We start from the raw sequence: 15,300 nt of genomic DNA, 5'->3' as shown, positions 1-15,300 counted from the left end.
TGAGCTTCCACCCAGAAACAGCCACAGCCAAGGGCAGAGTGGGCTGCTGGTGCCCCAGCAGCTCCTATTCTGCTTCACTGAGCAGCAATTAAGGGCAGTGCTAATTCCTGCCCAGCCTGGCCCCAATCCTGCACAGCCCCGTATTCCTGGATGCATCCCAGTGGCTGAGCTGCTCCTGCCCCAGGGCCACAGTTCCCTCCAGGCCCTGTTGTTACACACAAACTTTGCTCTGGAGCTGGGACTGGCTGTGTTATCGATCGTGGCTGTGTTATCAGTGGTGGCACTGGATCAAAGGCCGTCAGCCGAGGAGCCGGGCGCTGGCCTGTGCTGGTGCCTGAGTAGCTCCTACACACACATCATCCACAGCTCCTACACACACATCATCCACAGCTGGAGCAGCCAAGCCCAAAGTGCCGTGTCCCACGTGCCATGTCCGGCTTCCAAAAAGGGCCAAGATAAATCCAGGGAGATGTATGGACAGGCTTCCCCAGAGGTACAGGGACCCTGGGAACATGCATCAGTCTGCCCTTCATGCTCCCAGTCTGGGGTGAATCACAGCTGCAAGGGCACGAGGCTGTGAGGGCAACACTTAATAGGTTATGGTGAGGCAATTAATTATGCAAATTCCAGAAGGCCGCCATCAGCTCCCCACAGAGCCCAGGAGCCCCAGGCATCCCACTGTGCTCCCAGAGCTGAGCACCTGAGCTTCACATCAAGGCACACCAGCACAGTACCACAACCCTGGCAGAGCACCCACAGCACCCCATGAACCTGGCACAGCACCCTGGGAGCACAGAGCAGCACCCACAGCACCCTGTGAGGCAGGAACAGCACCCACAGCACCCCACACAGCACCCACAGCACCCCGTGAGCCGGGCACAGCACCCACAGCACCCCACAAGCCCAGCCCAGCCCAGCCCCTGCTGTGCTGAGCGACAGACGGGCAAGGGAAAAACCTCCAGGACACAGGGCTGAGAAAAGCCAGCATAAAGCGTTTTTATTGCAATAATAAACTGGATACCTTTGTGCGGCGGAGAAGGAAGTGACCGGCAGGAATTTCTGTTATCAACGGACTGGGCAGAGCAGAGGAGGGGGCACGGGGGGGCAGCAATGTGTCCTGTGAGACCAGGCAAGCAGCGATGACCAGCATCAGGTGGCAGGAGAGAACGGGCAGGTGTGCTGAGAGCGGGGACAGCAGGGGCTGATGGTTCCTTTCCCGGGGGAGGGAGGGAGGACAGGGGCGTTTTTGTTGAGTTGAGCCTCCATCACCTCCCCTGCTAACAGCACCTTTCCTTTGTCCACTGTTTTCCTTTCTCTTTACAGAATGCTCCAGGCTGTGGGATTTTCAGGGTGCGGTGGAGCTCTGATGGAAACCCAACTCCCTAAATTCAAAAGTGGGTTGGGGGGAAGGCAGGCTCACCCGGTGGCAGGGTGAAGCAGGGGCAGAGCAGCCCCCCTTCCCTGATGCTGCTCCCTGCATGGAGAACAGGCAAAGGCCAGGCTGCTCCCTTGCTGTCCCATTCCAGGCAGAATTCCTATGAACAGTCCTAGTGCTACCTTGCTCTCTGCATCCCTTTAGCCTCAACAGGCTCACTCTGCTATGGCTTTTGCAGCAGCAGCAATTTCTGGTTTGGAAACACCATAAATCTGCACCAAAACAAGTAACTAACAGGATTCCTTTTGTTCAAATTACTCCTATCTAAGGTCAACTCATCTGCGTGCTACTGGGAAAACGCAGTCTACACCTGGAACAAAAATAAGATTAAGAACTTGACCCAAAAAGAGTTGAGGTTTACGGCGTATAGTTTAAAAAGACATAAAAACACGATACGAGGAGGAAGAGTCAGACGCAAAGCTTAGTGACCAAAGGCATTCAATCAAGGTGTAAGGTTATACAATGAGTGTAGTGGACTATCAGGAAAAGCTCCGTACAAAGTCATGTGCACTCTTCTTGAAGCTGAGATTCTGGATTCCTCCATGTGCCAAACCTGTGGGGAGAGAGGAGAGGCAGCGTGACAGAGCCGCCCGCCCGCCGAGGGAGCTCAGGGCATGGCAGCCTCAGCACGAACCACACCAGGCCTTCCAAGCAGAAGTCAGGCTCCAATTACAGGGGGAGCACAGCCCCATCCTGCCCCCACCACTGGGACCCTGCACCCCAGAGCACAGCCCCACAGAATCACAGAACGGTCTCAGTTGGAAGGGACATTAAAGCTCATCTCATTCCAACCCTTTGCCATGGGCAGGGACACCTTCCATTAGATCAGGTGGCTCCAAGACACTTGGTCTTGAACACTTGCAGGTATGAGGCAGCCACAGCTTCTCTGGGTAACCTGTGCCAGGGCCTCACCACCCTCACAAAGAAGAATTTCTTCTTAATATCCAATCTAACCCCGTCCTCTGTCAGTGTGAAGCCATTCCCCCTTGTCCTGTCATTCCAGGCCCTTGTCCAAAGTCCCACTCCAGCTTTCTTGAAGCCCCTTTAGTTACTGGAAGGAGCTCTAAGGTCTCCTCAGAGCCCTCTCTTCTCCAGGCTGAACAACCCCAGCTTTCCCATCCTGCTTCCATAGCAGAGGTGCTCCAGCTCTTGGCTCATAATCAAAGCCTCCTGTCCACACCATCAGCTTCAAGCACCACCAACATGAGAGGCAGGAGGGGGAGTAGCAGCAACACAACACATAGAACCTGAGGCACAGACAACCAGCACCATAACACATCTGTGGCATGAACCCGCCCTGCCAGGCTGGGAGCTTCGCTTTTACCATCACAGTGATCTGATCCCCAGCTCACCAGACTCCCAAGAGCAACTTCTACCCACAGGCCCCTACTGTCCCCTCCTTCTCATAGTCCCCATTGCCACCCACTCCTCCTGCCTCTCACCCCCATCCCACCTCCCCACATTGTCCCAAGATCAAAGACAGGGGCCTTAAGCTGTCCCCAGTCCACACACTTCCTGCCAGCAGCTGCCCCTCCTTACCCGAGGACAGGGTGCTGGGGTGGGTCATTCCAATTTCATGAGCTCCACGTCAAAAATTAGAGTGGCGTTTGGCGGGATGATCCCTGGGTGGCCAGTGGAGCCGTAGGCGTAATCTGGGGAGATGGTCATCTTTGCCCGCTGACCAACGCTCATCTGGGGCAGGGACAGAAACACGGGGATGTCAGGAGGTGGGCAAAACCACCAGGTGAGTGACAGAGGAGAGACAGACCTGTCCCCACTGCTCTCCCTACATTGGGCAAGAGCAAGGCCCTGGGCTGAACAAACCAGAGGGGCAAGAGAGGAATGGGGAGAACATCAGAGGGGAAAAGCACACAGCATGGGCTGGAAAATGAGCAGAGCTTGAGATGTCCTTCACACAGGTGATGGCACGGAATGCCAGTCAATTCCCTCCAGCCACTGTCACCCTTGTGCTCATGTCCCCAGCGTGGCACGGAGCGGGTGCAGTCACACAGGCAGGAGCCAAAGCTGTGCTGTGCCCACCAACCCTCCCTGGTGTGGGCCCACAGCCTGGAGCTGTGCCGTGCCCACCAGCCCTCCCTCTCCGTGGGCTTCACAGCCCTGGAGGCTGGAGCGCTCCCGCCGCGCTCGTTCGGAGCTGACTCAGTGGAGAAATGTCACTGCTGAGTCACCGACGTGCCGTAGGTGTTGCTGGGGCCCGGCCCGGCTCCATCCCTGCCAGCTGGCAGGTGGCAATGCAGAAGGTGATATTCACGCCCACACCTCCCAGCGCCGAGGGGGCGGAGGGGTGGAAATCTCAGGGGAATAGAATAAAAAAAAATAATAAAACAGGGAATGAGCTGCACACAGCGATTCCTGCCCACGCTGCAGCTCCCGGCACACGGCTCGGCACAGCCCGGCACGGCACAGCCCGGCACACAGACCGCGACTCCAAGGAGCTCCAGGCACCTGAGCAACTCCTTCCTCCCAGCCGCGGATCACCTCCTGCTTGCCCATCACAAACTTGAACGGCTTGTTCCTGTCGCGGGAGGAATCAAACTTCTTCCCATCCTCCAGCATACCTGGGGAGAGAGAGAGAGAGATACGATGGTGACACAGGGACAGAGCCACGCACACCAGCGTGAAGCTGCTGTGACCTGTGACAGTCACCCCTGGGACAGCTCACGTGGCTCTGAGTCAAAGATGTGTCTCAGCTGAGCCTCCTTTTCCCTGGGAAACACCTGCACAGGGGTCATGGAGGGGAAAACCCCTGGGGCATCACCCAGCCTGGGGCAGGGCAGGACGGCTCTTGGCTGTCTCGGCCCAAAGAGAAGTGGTCCTCTGGGCTGGGACCAAGAACTGATAAGGGGAGTAAATGAAGGGGGGGAAGAAAACCTTGCCCACCCCACAGCACCGCTGCCAGCCATTTGTCAGGCAGCAGGATCCAGCCTGGTGCTTCCTACCACACCAGCACACACCTCTCCTTGCCAGGCTTCCACCTTTAGTCATCCAAAACACTGATGATGCTCCAGTGCCCCATCTGGAGGCTTTGACTGGCCTCCAGCCCTCCCATGCCCAGCTGTGTCCTGCTGATCTGTGCCAAATCCCTCCCAGGCCCAGGAATGACAACGGGGAGAGGCAGCACCAAGTGCTGGATGCGTGTGCCTGGGGCAGCCCTCGTTCCCCAGCAAGGGCTGAGCCAGGCTGATATCCCCAGAGCTAAATATAACTCCCCAACATGAGCTAAGGAGGAATTTCCTCCCCTCCCTTGCTCCCTGCCTGACCTTCTTGGGGAATCTTGGAGCTGGCACTGCCTTATAGGAGCAGTAACTCCACTGGCCAGCTCCTATAAGGCAGCTCCAGCTCTGCATTAACACAGCCAGTGGCCTGTACAATAAACCCTGTATGATAAGAGCAATATTAAACACTCTTCTAAATGCTTTTCACTTCTTCACTTCCTGAAACAGCCCAAAAAACCTGTTTTCCTGGCTGGAAACTGCTCTGTAGCCTTGAAAAACCAAACTTTCCCAGGAAGGCCTAGAGCAGAATGACTTCCCTTTGTCAGGGCACATGGGCAAGGGAAAATGTGTCTGTGAAAAAGATGGGATGGGGGATCTTGGCCCCTGCTTGCACTGTTACTAGAGCAAATGGCATGCAGGGACCGGCAGCCACAGAGATGGGACATGCCAAATGGAAAGAAGAGAATGGGAAAAAATACATCACCTTTGCAGGGGCAAAAAGCACCGAGACCTCTGGGCTGCAGGAAGCTTTCTCTCAGGGAGTAGAATTAAGCTTTTAATTTCACAAACAGCAAAAATCCCCTCTCCAAGATGTCAAGCGTCAGCTCAGCCAGTCACGCTGTAGCCCTGGACTTTGGAACAGTAAGTCTGGAGTTTTCTCACTTCCTCCTTCCAGGATAAACCTCTTGCCGCTGAACCTGCTTCCAGCCCCGTCTGGCACTGCTCCCCGCTCCCGTCCACTGGCCTTCCTCCCGCCCGGCGGGGCCGCTGGCAGCAGGGACACGGGGCAGGCCGTGCTGGCTGGCACCGGCAGCGCTGCCTGGCTGAGCCCCGAGCTGACCCTGCCTCAGCTCTGAGCCCTTCGGCACTGCAACAAGCTGGGGTGGCTGAGGAAGGATGGAGGTGGCAGCTCTCTGCCATCCCCCTCACTGGACACCCACCGAGGAAAACCCCAGGGGCGGTGCAGCACAATCCCCTGCTCGCCACAGCAAGCAGGGACCTCTGGGATTGCTCCTGGGGCATCCGCTGCCTGCAGAAGCACATCCCGTTTGGTGTCCCGAGCAGGGCAACGTAGAGGCACCATCAGCGGCCCAGGAGATGCTGCCAACTTTGCACAGGAGTGGATGGCACTGCCCAACCCTGCTGCCGAGCTCACCTGTCCCAGTCCAGCCTCGGGAAGTGTTTCGGAGCTGGCAGCACCCTGGCTGCAGAAGAGAGGGACTGACAGACTAAACTGGTTGCAGCAGCCCAAGGGATTGATCGCTCAGCTGCCCCTGGCCCAGGACAGAGGTCACACACAGCCCATCCCTGCTCCCCAGCATGGGGCTGCTGTGAGGCTGCCATGATCCCCCATCACACCAGGGGGGAAAACAAAGAGGCTCCAATGCTCCAGAGACAGCATCCTCATCTTAGGCACTTCCTCTGCCCACAAGCCTCCCGGGAGATTTCTCCAGCCCTGGACAAGTATGAGCAACCATTTCCTCATCTCTGCCATCCCTGAGCAAGGAGATAACGAGCTCTTAAAGCTATTACGGAGACAAAGCATCCTCTGGCAAAAGTAGCCACCCTGGTAGAGCCCCAGGAGCAGCAGACAGTCCCTGGCACAGCTCTGTGCTTGCCACCACCAGTCCTGTGAGGGGAGCAGAGCCCATGGAGGTGGGTTACAGAGATCCACCTATCCTGGTTACCAGCCTGAAGAGCCTCCAGAGATCCCACCTGGGCTATACAGACCCTAGGAGGGTTCAGGGAACAGCGAGAAAGAGCACAGAGCCCTGCAGGGGCTGCAGCAGTCGTGGGATGGCGCAGGGGCTCTGGAGTGCAGCCCCAGCCCTGGATGGGCAGAGTGGCCGCGCCAGGTCTCTGCCACACTTGGCAGGCAGGAGCTGGGAGACGCCGGCTGCAACGTGCGACTTGGCTCCGGGCCCCCCTGGGCGGGCAGAGGCGGCGGAGAGCGGTGCTGGAGCAGGCAGAGTCAGCCCTGGGACAAACCTGCCGGGTCGGGTTTTGCTGGGGGTGCAGAGCCCCACCTGCACCCCCCTCCATCCCCTCCAGGCTGCCAATCCTTGGCACAATCATCGCCCAGGGGCTCCCACGTGGAGCCAGCTTCCTGAGGAGAGGCAGGGAGAGACCAGAGCAGTGGTGCAGGCCCCTCTGCTCCATCTGGGACAGGATGGAAAATCCTTCCCAGAAGCCCTGGGATACCCAGCATGCTCCAACCCCCCTCTGCTCAGGACCAGGATGCACAGCTGAGGTTCAATCCTGCCTCCACCAGTGCTCCCCATCACCCAGCCCACCCCATTGCCACCCACAGCTGGATGCAGAGGGGTTTTTGTCCACCATTCTCATGGCCTGGCAGGAGAGATGACCCCAGTGCAGGCATGGAAGGGGATGTAGGAGCTGCCACAGGTGTCACAACCCGCAAACTGACAGTCGCACGCCTCGGTAGGAAATGTCTCACAACCGCAGGGTGTTCGCTGAGCAGCAGGAGAGCATCGAAGGCAGCAGCACCCAGAGCAGTGGGAGAGCATCACCACCCCACGGGTGCTGGAGAGGATGGTTCCCTCGGTGCTACCTTGCTGGAGAAAGATAGTTTTCTCCAATATCCCTCCCTGCTCCAAACCCCTCTCCTTCCAAGACTGCAGATGCTGGGTGCGCTCTGCCACTCAGGCAAAGCCCTTTGGCCAAACCATGTCAGACTTGCTCCTGTCCTGGCACTGCCCAGCATGACCACGGCTCCCCATTTCCCATCCAGAAGCACGGTGGCATGCCCACATTCTCCCCGTATTCTCTGCAGCCCCTGCATGCTCAGATAGCAGGTCCCCCTGGCACCAGCACTGCCAGACCCCCCACTCTGCCCACTGCTCTGACCCAGGGGGCTCAGCTCTGTTGGCCCCCAAACCCACACCCCCTCCCCACCGACTCGCTCCCACGCCACCCTCCCATCCCATGCCAGTTGCTGCGAGCAATCCTGAACATATCAGTGAACTTTACCCTTGATTTAGCTCCTTTAAGGGCCCTATGTAGCAGATTTCATATCAAAGGCTATTTAAGATGCCCCACGGTGTGAGCTCTCCACAAAAAGACCTGGATCTTGGGATGGAGGAGGGGGAAAGGGTCCAATTCCCCCAGCTCCCCTCATACACTTCCACCTCTGCAATCCCAGCATAAGCAACTGGTATCTCTCAAGCAGGAGGCCCAGAGGATTCTTAGCTCTCCACCTCTTTCCCCAGCACTGCCCTCCCACACCAGGGCTCTCTGTCTGTCCATCCCTCATGCCTGGGATGCTCTCAGTGGGGCCAGGCTCCACAGAGCAGTAGCTGGGGCACAGGCAGAAGCAGCACCAGCCTCTGGCTGACTGAGCCAGCTCCCCACAGTCCCTCATGCTTGGATCACTGGTTTTTTTCCCAAAAATGGTTTTTACCCAAATCACTGTGCATCCGTAACCCAGCGCAGGGAGAGCTGCCTCCTGCACACCACAGGCTGGATCTCCCCAGCACTGGAGCAAAGGGAAGCTGGGGACAGAGCCAACACAGGGCTCTGGAAGGAGCCTCAGAGCTCGGCACCTCCAGCACTGCACTCTGCCGCCATCCCTGATGCTGCTCTGCAACGGAGCCGGGAATCAAAGGTTTGTAAGGATTCCTGAGAGCCAAGCCCTGCTCCAGCCTCTGGCAGGGCTGGCTGCGGGAGCGACGCTGCCAACGCAGGGAAACGGCATCAGGGCCTGGAGGTGTTTGATTCCTGCTGCCTGCCGAGGCGGGCTGGGGGGGGGCAGGAGCCGCCTGCGGACGGAACGGGCGGGGGAGCATGAGGGGGGGAATAAAGGACAAAAGGAGACAATAATAACAAACAAACAAAATAAAGGAAATTAGAGAACCGCTCCCAGGGGCGCAGCGGATCGCTGCTGCTGGGGAGCGCCTGTCGGGAGCAAGTCACCACGTAGCACTTTGCCTGAAGCACCATGATGTGGGGACAGGACGTTGGTGACCCCCCAGGCAGCTCTGCCAGGGTGGGGGGAACGGAGCTGGGGAGAGCAGCAGCGCCGCAGGAGGGGGGGAGTCAGCGCTGGGAGCTGGGAGGGCTGGCAGGCAGCAGGACTGGCCCACCGGGAGCCACTTGACTGCCTGCCAGCCTCTCTTTGTTCTTCCACCGGCGGAGGAAACGGGGCGGCCGGGCAGACCAAGCTGCTTCCTCTCCCTGCTGACGAGGGAAGGGGAAAGAACTGGGGAGATGGAGGAGCAGCAGATGGACTGGATGCTCGCCGAGCCCTCCCGGCAGGCTGGGCTGCCCGGGCCCTGCACAGAGGGGCTCCCCAGCCCCCCACCATGGCCAGGGAGGCGGAAAGGGGAATTGGTTATTAGCAAAAACAGTCACAAATGAGTCGTTGACTCGTTTTTACCCACCCTGATGAGCCAAAGCTGTACAAAAGGAGGTCGAGGGGGACAGCAGCCCCAGGAGTGACCCCTAAAGCAATTTTTGGGGTCTCAAGGTTGTTTTCTTCCTGCCCCCCGAGCTTGCAGAAGGCTGCTGGAGAACACCGAATGGAACATGAGTCTCTCTGGCTTTGGAGAAGCCCCTCATCGAAGCACTACCCCGACCCCCAAACAGTGCCTTGGTTACCCACACTGGGGTTGCCCCAGAAAAGCCCAGAATTTGGGTCTGCGGCTGCCCCACAGGCACCCCTGGTGTCGTCCCACAAGGGAGAAGGGGTTGGGGCAGTAGTGGGGAGGGGGATTGCATCCCTACAGGGAGGTCTGGCAGGGGGGTCCTGCTCCGAGGCAGTGGACCCTGAAACGTCTCGGGGATGACTCGTGGAGCCCGTGGGGGCTCTGGGCTCCACAGCCCGCAGGCCTCGGCTGCCCCGGGACCCCCAGAGACCCGCTGGGCTCTGCCCTGGGTGCCCTTTCCTGTCCCCCGGGGACCCCCCGAGCCGTTCTCCCGGTGCATCCCCAAAAACAAGGCGAGATGCGTGTGGGAAAAGGCCCCTCCATGGATGAGGCTGCGGGAGAGACGGGGACAACGGGGCCTCCCCACGGCCACGGGGCACCGACAGGACCCCCCATCCCGTCTCCGCGCCCCCCTCGGGAGAGCCGCCCGTGGTGGCCCGGACCCCCCCGGTTCCCCCGGGGAGCGCCATGGCCCATCCCGGCCGCCGGGCCCGGGGTCCCCGCAGGCAGCCGGCGGCGGGCGGGGGGGAACGGCAGGCCCCGCTCCCTCGGTGCCCGGGCCGGGCAGACCCTCCCGCCCCTCCGCTGCCGGTGCCGGCGGGGCCGCCCCGCACTCACCCGTGTAGTGCACCACGCAGGTCTGGCCGCGCTTGGGGAACGTCCGCCCTGCGGGGAGACACGCACCGTCACCCCGCGGCACCGGGACCGGCACCGGGACCCGCGGGGAGAGCAGGGACAAGGGATGGGGGGTGTGGGGGAAGCGGGCACGGCCGCGGCTCACCGTCGCCGGGGGCGATGGTCTCCACATGCACGCCCATGCCGGTGCCGGTGCCGCTCGCACCCGCAGCGCCCGCAGCCCGAGGGAGGAGGGGCCGCGTGTGCGCAGCCGCGACGGTCAGCGCCATAGAGCCCGCCCGCCCCGCCAGGGAACTCGCCCGTCACCGCCATCCAGCCCACCCATCACCGCCACAGAGCCCGCCCGTCACCGCCATCCAGCCCACCCACCACCGCCACAGAACCCGCCCGTCACCGCCATGCGGCCCTCCCGCCCCGCCAGTGAGCGGTCCCGCCCCGGCCGCCGCCATCTTCCGCCCCCCCCCGCCCCGCCGCCATCTCGGCTCCACGCGGTTGCCGGGGAAACGCGGGCCGGCCGTGAGGGACCCGAGGGCTCGGGCCTCTGTGGGCTGTGCCCGTGTATGGCCATGCCCAGGCCCGAGATGTGTGGCCCAGCACAGAATCATCGATTCACAGAATTAATTAGGTTGGAAAAGACCTCTCCGAGGTCATCGAGTCCAACCGGTGACCGAACACCACCGTGTTAACCAGACCATGGCACCGAGTGCCGCATTCCAGGCTACCCTTAAGCATTCCAGCGGCAGTGACTCCACCACCTCCATGGGCAACCCATTCCAATATCTAATCTCCCTTTCTGTGAAGGAATTCCTCCTGATGTCCAACCCAAACCTCCCCCAGTGCATCTTAGAATCATAGAATGATAGAATCAACTGAGTTGGAAAAGATCCCCGAGATCATCAAGTCCAACCCTTGATCCAACACCACCGTGGTTACCAGACCATGGCACTAAGTGCCACATCCTGTCTCATCTTAAAAACCTCCATGGACGGTGAATTCACCAGCTCCCTGGGCAGCCCATTCCAATGTCTTAAGACTGTCCTATTGCTTGTTACGTGTGAGAAGAGCCCGACCCCCACTGGGCTACACCCTCCTTTCTGGGAGTTGTAGAGAGCAAGAAGGTCCCCCCGAACCTCCTCCAGGTTGAGCCCCCACAGCTCCCCCAGCCGCTCCTCATCACACTTGTACTCCAGACCTTTCTCCATCTCCATTGCCCATCTCTGGACTAGCTCCAGCACCTCAGTGTCCTCCTTGCATTGAGGAGCCCAGAACTGGACACAGTCAAGGCCACAGTGCAGCCTCGGAGCTGCCAGGACCAGGGCAGTGACTGTCCACCTCTGCTGGGCACTGCTGAGGCACCTCAAATCCTGGAGTCAGTTTTGGGCCCCTCACAGCAACAAAGATATTAAGGTGCTGGAATGTGTCCAGAGAAAGGCAGTGGAGCTGGGGAAGGGGCCGGAGCACAGGGAACAGCTGAGGGAGCTGGTGGGGGGGGTCAGTTTGGGAAAAAAGGAGGTGCAGGGGACCTTCTCTCTCTCTCCAGCTCCTTGACAGGAGGTTGTAGTGAAGTGGGGGTGAGGCTCTTCCCCCAGGCAACAAGTAACAGGGCAAGAGAAAATGCCTCAAGTTGCACCAGGGGAGGTTTCGGTCGAGTATTGGGGAAAATTTGTTCACCAGAATGGTGCTCAGGAATTAGAACAGGCTGGCCAGGGCAGTGGTGAAGTCACCATCCCTGGAGGGATTTAGGACACGCATGGATGTGGCACTTGGGGACACGGTTTAGTGGTGGCCTTGGCTGTGGCAGGGGAACAGTTGGACTCAATGATCTTAAATGTCTTTTCTGATTAAAATGATTCTGTGATTAATGCTGCTCCCTGTGCTGCTCCCCACCGTGCAGACAGGGCAGGGGCAGGCTCAGAAGAAAACACACAGGTTTGAACAATCCAACACTCAAAAGGACTTTTTTTTTTTTTTTCTGGGAAAAGCAGCAACTATTTTCTTTTTTGGTCAAAAAAAGAATCACTCTAAGCACAGGATTTTTGCCTCAAAGTGTCCTATTTCTTTACTTCAAGGAGATGAACTTGAGCCTCCACAAGGGAACAGAGAAGTTCCAAGGACAGCCAAGAGACTAATAAAAAGCCAGGATTCTCAGCAAGTGCATTAAAATGGGACACAAGAGGAGGAGACTTAAAATAACAGATAATAGCATGAAGCAAGTTTTAATTGCTTCTGTTCCTTGCATCTTTTAAATACTGAACTACCAAGGGGGTTTTTTCTTGTTTGATCCATAGTATTATGTTTTACGTTAAAGCTCCAGCACATCGATGATTCCTGTGGTCCCTGACTTTCCACATCAGCAGGGTGGATGTGTGAGGCCCTGAGTCAAGGTGAAAAACAATAGGGTAGAAAAAGGGGCACATTCTCATCCCTCCTGATTCATACTGTCTCTGTGGAGAGCTGGGCCTGCTTTCCTTACAAGAACCACTGATAAACAAGGATCTGAAAGGAGAAAATGCTACTGGATGTAAGCCCACGCTGGAGCCCTCACCTCACTGGTGCAGGCACGCTTGCACACGTCAGACACAGCAGCTCTTGCTCTGGGTGGGGTATTTTGCCTTTTTTTTTTTAACTTCCTGGCATAACCTGCTCATCTTACCAGCAGCAAGGGCACTGCAACAAGCAGTGCTTCAACAGGGGTAAGGAGCTCAGCCAGGGTTTATCACCCCTCACTGCTCATGGTCCAGCAGACAGATGCAGGACAGGTTCAGGTCAAATTCTGGTGCCCAAACTCTGGAGAAAGCACAAAGACTTGAAAACTAGTGAATTCTGCCCAAACCGCTCCCTGCCCTCTGGATCACCCGCTGGCAGAACTCACAAAGTAAGAAATGCCAAGAGTGACCATTCAGATCTAATGCTGTAAAAAATAAAAGGAACATTATTTGAGCTACAGAAGCACAACCCCGGGCAGCAGTGGGCTGGCAGGCACCACACACACCAGCAGCTGCGGATCTGCTGGAGGGCAGGACGGCTCCACAGGGGGATCTGAGCAGGCTGGATTGATGGGACAAGACCAGTGGTATGAGGTTCAATAAGGCCAAGTGCCAGGTCCTGCCCTTAGGTCACAGCAACCCCATGGAATGCTCCAAGCTTGGGCAGAGCAGCTGGAAATCTGCTCATCAGAAAGAACCTGGGGGTGCTGGTCAACAGCAGTTGAACATGAGCCAGCAGATGCCCAGGTGGGCAAGAAGGCCAATGGCACCTGGCTTGGGTCAGCAGTAGTGTGGCCAGCAGGACCAGGGCAGTGACCTGTGCTGTTCCTAAATCCAGAGGCAGCCAGGGTGGAAGCGAGGCAGTGACGGAGTGCAGCACATTCCAACACCTGGCCGGGCTGAGCCAAGTGATCCCAAAGAAGAGCCTTCATGCTCCAGAAAACAAAACAAGACAAAAACAAACCAAGCAAACAAACAAAACAAAACAAAAAAGAAAAATGAGATTCTTTGTGCATCTGAGCAATGGCTCTGAACCCAGGCTGCTGCAACCATCCTGTTGCCACTCTAAAACACTGTCCCTCTGTTGATCAGTGTTGCACCACGAGACTTAAGGCTTTGCATTAATTCATCTCACAACTGGGGAGCAATTTGCTCAAATCCTGCCAGTGTGCACCAGACTGGAGAGCTGCAAGGTCAGCCTGCGGTCAGATCCAGCACCAGCCCTAAAAATAACCAGCCTCCCTCTCTGCCTCTGCATGAGGCAGCTGTACAGCCCCGGGATGGCTGATTTCCCCCTCTCCCCCTGCTGCCCCCTCACTGTTGCCAGGAGAAATGTGGGGGTGCCAGCATCTCTTGAAGATGCTGCTGCAGGAGATTTAGCTACAGGCTATGATTTAAAAGCAGCTCAGTACTTCTTGGCATTCATTTGACACTTCTGCCATAACCTCCCAACCTGGCAAAAACCAGGACAAGCTGCCAGACCCACCCCAGCTGCCTGACCAGAGGCAGCACAGCCCATTCTCGTGGGAGAAGCTCCTGTTTTCCCAGAAGTGACTCAGGTGACATGGCCCAGGCAGGTGGACAGAGCTGGCTCCCACCTCCCTGCTACCAGGTGTTGTTTCTGCTTGAAACCACCACTGGCTTCAACTTCAGCCTTCTTCAAAGAAATTCTAAACCTTTCCCCATGAAAGAGCAGTCTGAGCACAAAGAAATCCACTATCTCTGCAGCATTTTCCCTAAAAACTGGTCAAAAATAGTTTCCTCTCAAATACAACCCTTGTGTTTGCTGTGCATGTGTTCCCACCAGCTTAAGTGACACCTCCTCACCCTGGTGTGTCAGCACTGTTCCAGGACTGGTGGGGGCCCTTCCTCCCAGCACTACAGTCTCTCCCAGAAGGAAAGTGTGGATCTGCCTTGCCCAGATCTGTCAGGACCTGCCGGGCCAAGCCCTGGAAAAAGCTCTGGTGAGGTGGCAGAGCTGGGGCTGCAGCAGGACCCCCTCCCTGTGCCTGCCAGCCAGGAGAGGGAGGGGGTCAGGATACAAACCAGGCGTTTGGGACAGGGAATGGGAAACAACAGGAAGCAACGACTTTCCCCGACAGCAGCACATCCTGACAGCACAGCAAATCCACGTCCTGCACAGTGAACTCACCCTCTTCAGCCTGGATTCATTCCCAGCTGCCACACTCCACCTGATGTGGGTTAAAAGGAACACAAGCATTTGTGAAACCTGGTGAGAAGCCAGACAAGGGTAGGACAAGGGGAAATGGCTTTAAACTGCATCCATCCCTTGCTGCTCCCCAGCTAGAGCTCTCCCAGGCTCCACTCCAGGTCCCTTCCTGGAGAGGCTGGGACTCCTCAGCTGGCTGTGCCCCCGTCCCTTGCAGCACAGGATGGTGTGTAAAGACAGTCAGCCCCAGGCACCATGTTCCTTAGAGTCATGCAAGTCTGGAAGAAGCAGTACCTGAACAGGTGCCACAGGAATTTCAGGGAGGCAGGGGTGGGACCACGTCACGCTGTAGCCGAGCACCCCGGATGGCGTGGAGCTTGCAGCCATGGGGAGGAAGCAGAGCTGGCCAGATGCAGCCCTCAGATAAGGTGGTCACACTGCTCCTTGCACAAGGCAAGCTACACAGCACAGCCAAACCCTGGCCTCCAAACCACAGCCCAGCTGCTGCAAGATCAAGATCTACAAGAGGAGTCACTAACATTTGAGAGAAAAGATAGTGTCCAAGCTAACAACATCTTGTATTCTCCTGCTTAACTTCTTCAAGTCCTTGCCCTGCAGCAGGACCCTGGGGCAGCAATAACCCTCTACATGTGAGATCTGCCCATGGTTAGAG

At 57.7% G+C, this 15,300-nt stretch overlaps 1 protein-coding gene across 1 annotated transcript; it reads right to left on the bottom strand.

Annotated features, from left to right (window-relative positions):
* Window positions 1-972: 972 nt before the first annotated feature.
* FKBP1A (FKBP prolyl isomerase 1A) lies at window positions 973-10,240 on the bottom strand. The gene is made up of 5 exons (XM_027646255.1): window positions 10,117-10,240; window positions 9,954-10,001; window positions 3,902-4,014; window positions 2,975-3,127; window positions 973-1,988 (listed from the first exon to the last, which is right to left on the bottom strand). The coding sequence occupies exons 1-4, from the start codon at window positions 10,238-10,240 to the stop codon at window positions 2,999-3,001; spliced, it is 414 nt and encodes a 137-aa protein (XP_027502056.1). The 3' UTR covers window positions 973-1,988; window positions 2,975-2,998.
* Between the last annotated feature and the right edge of the window lie 5,060 nt (window positions 10,241-15,300).

The sequence above is a fragment of the Corapipo altera genome, unplaced genomic scaffold (assembly GCF_003945725.1).
Source record: "Corapipo altera isolate COAL_440 unplaced genomic scaffold, ASM394572v1 64, whole genome shotgun sequence".
Classification (NCBI taxonomy): domain Eukaryota; kingdom Metazoa; phylum Chordata; class Aves; order Passeriformes; family Pipridae; genus Corapipo; species Corapipo altera.
Note: the sequence above shows the minus strand (reverse complement) of the source record. Positions and strands in the feature narration are given on the sequence as shown.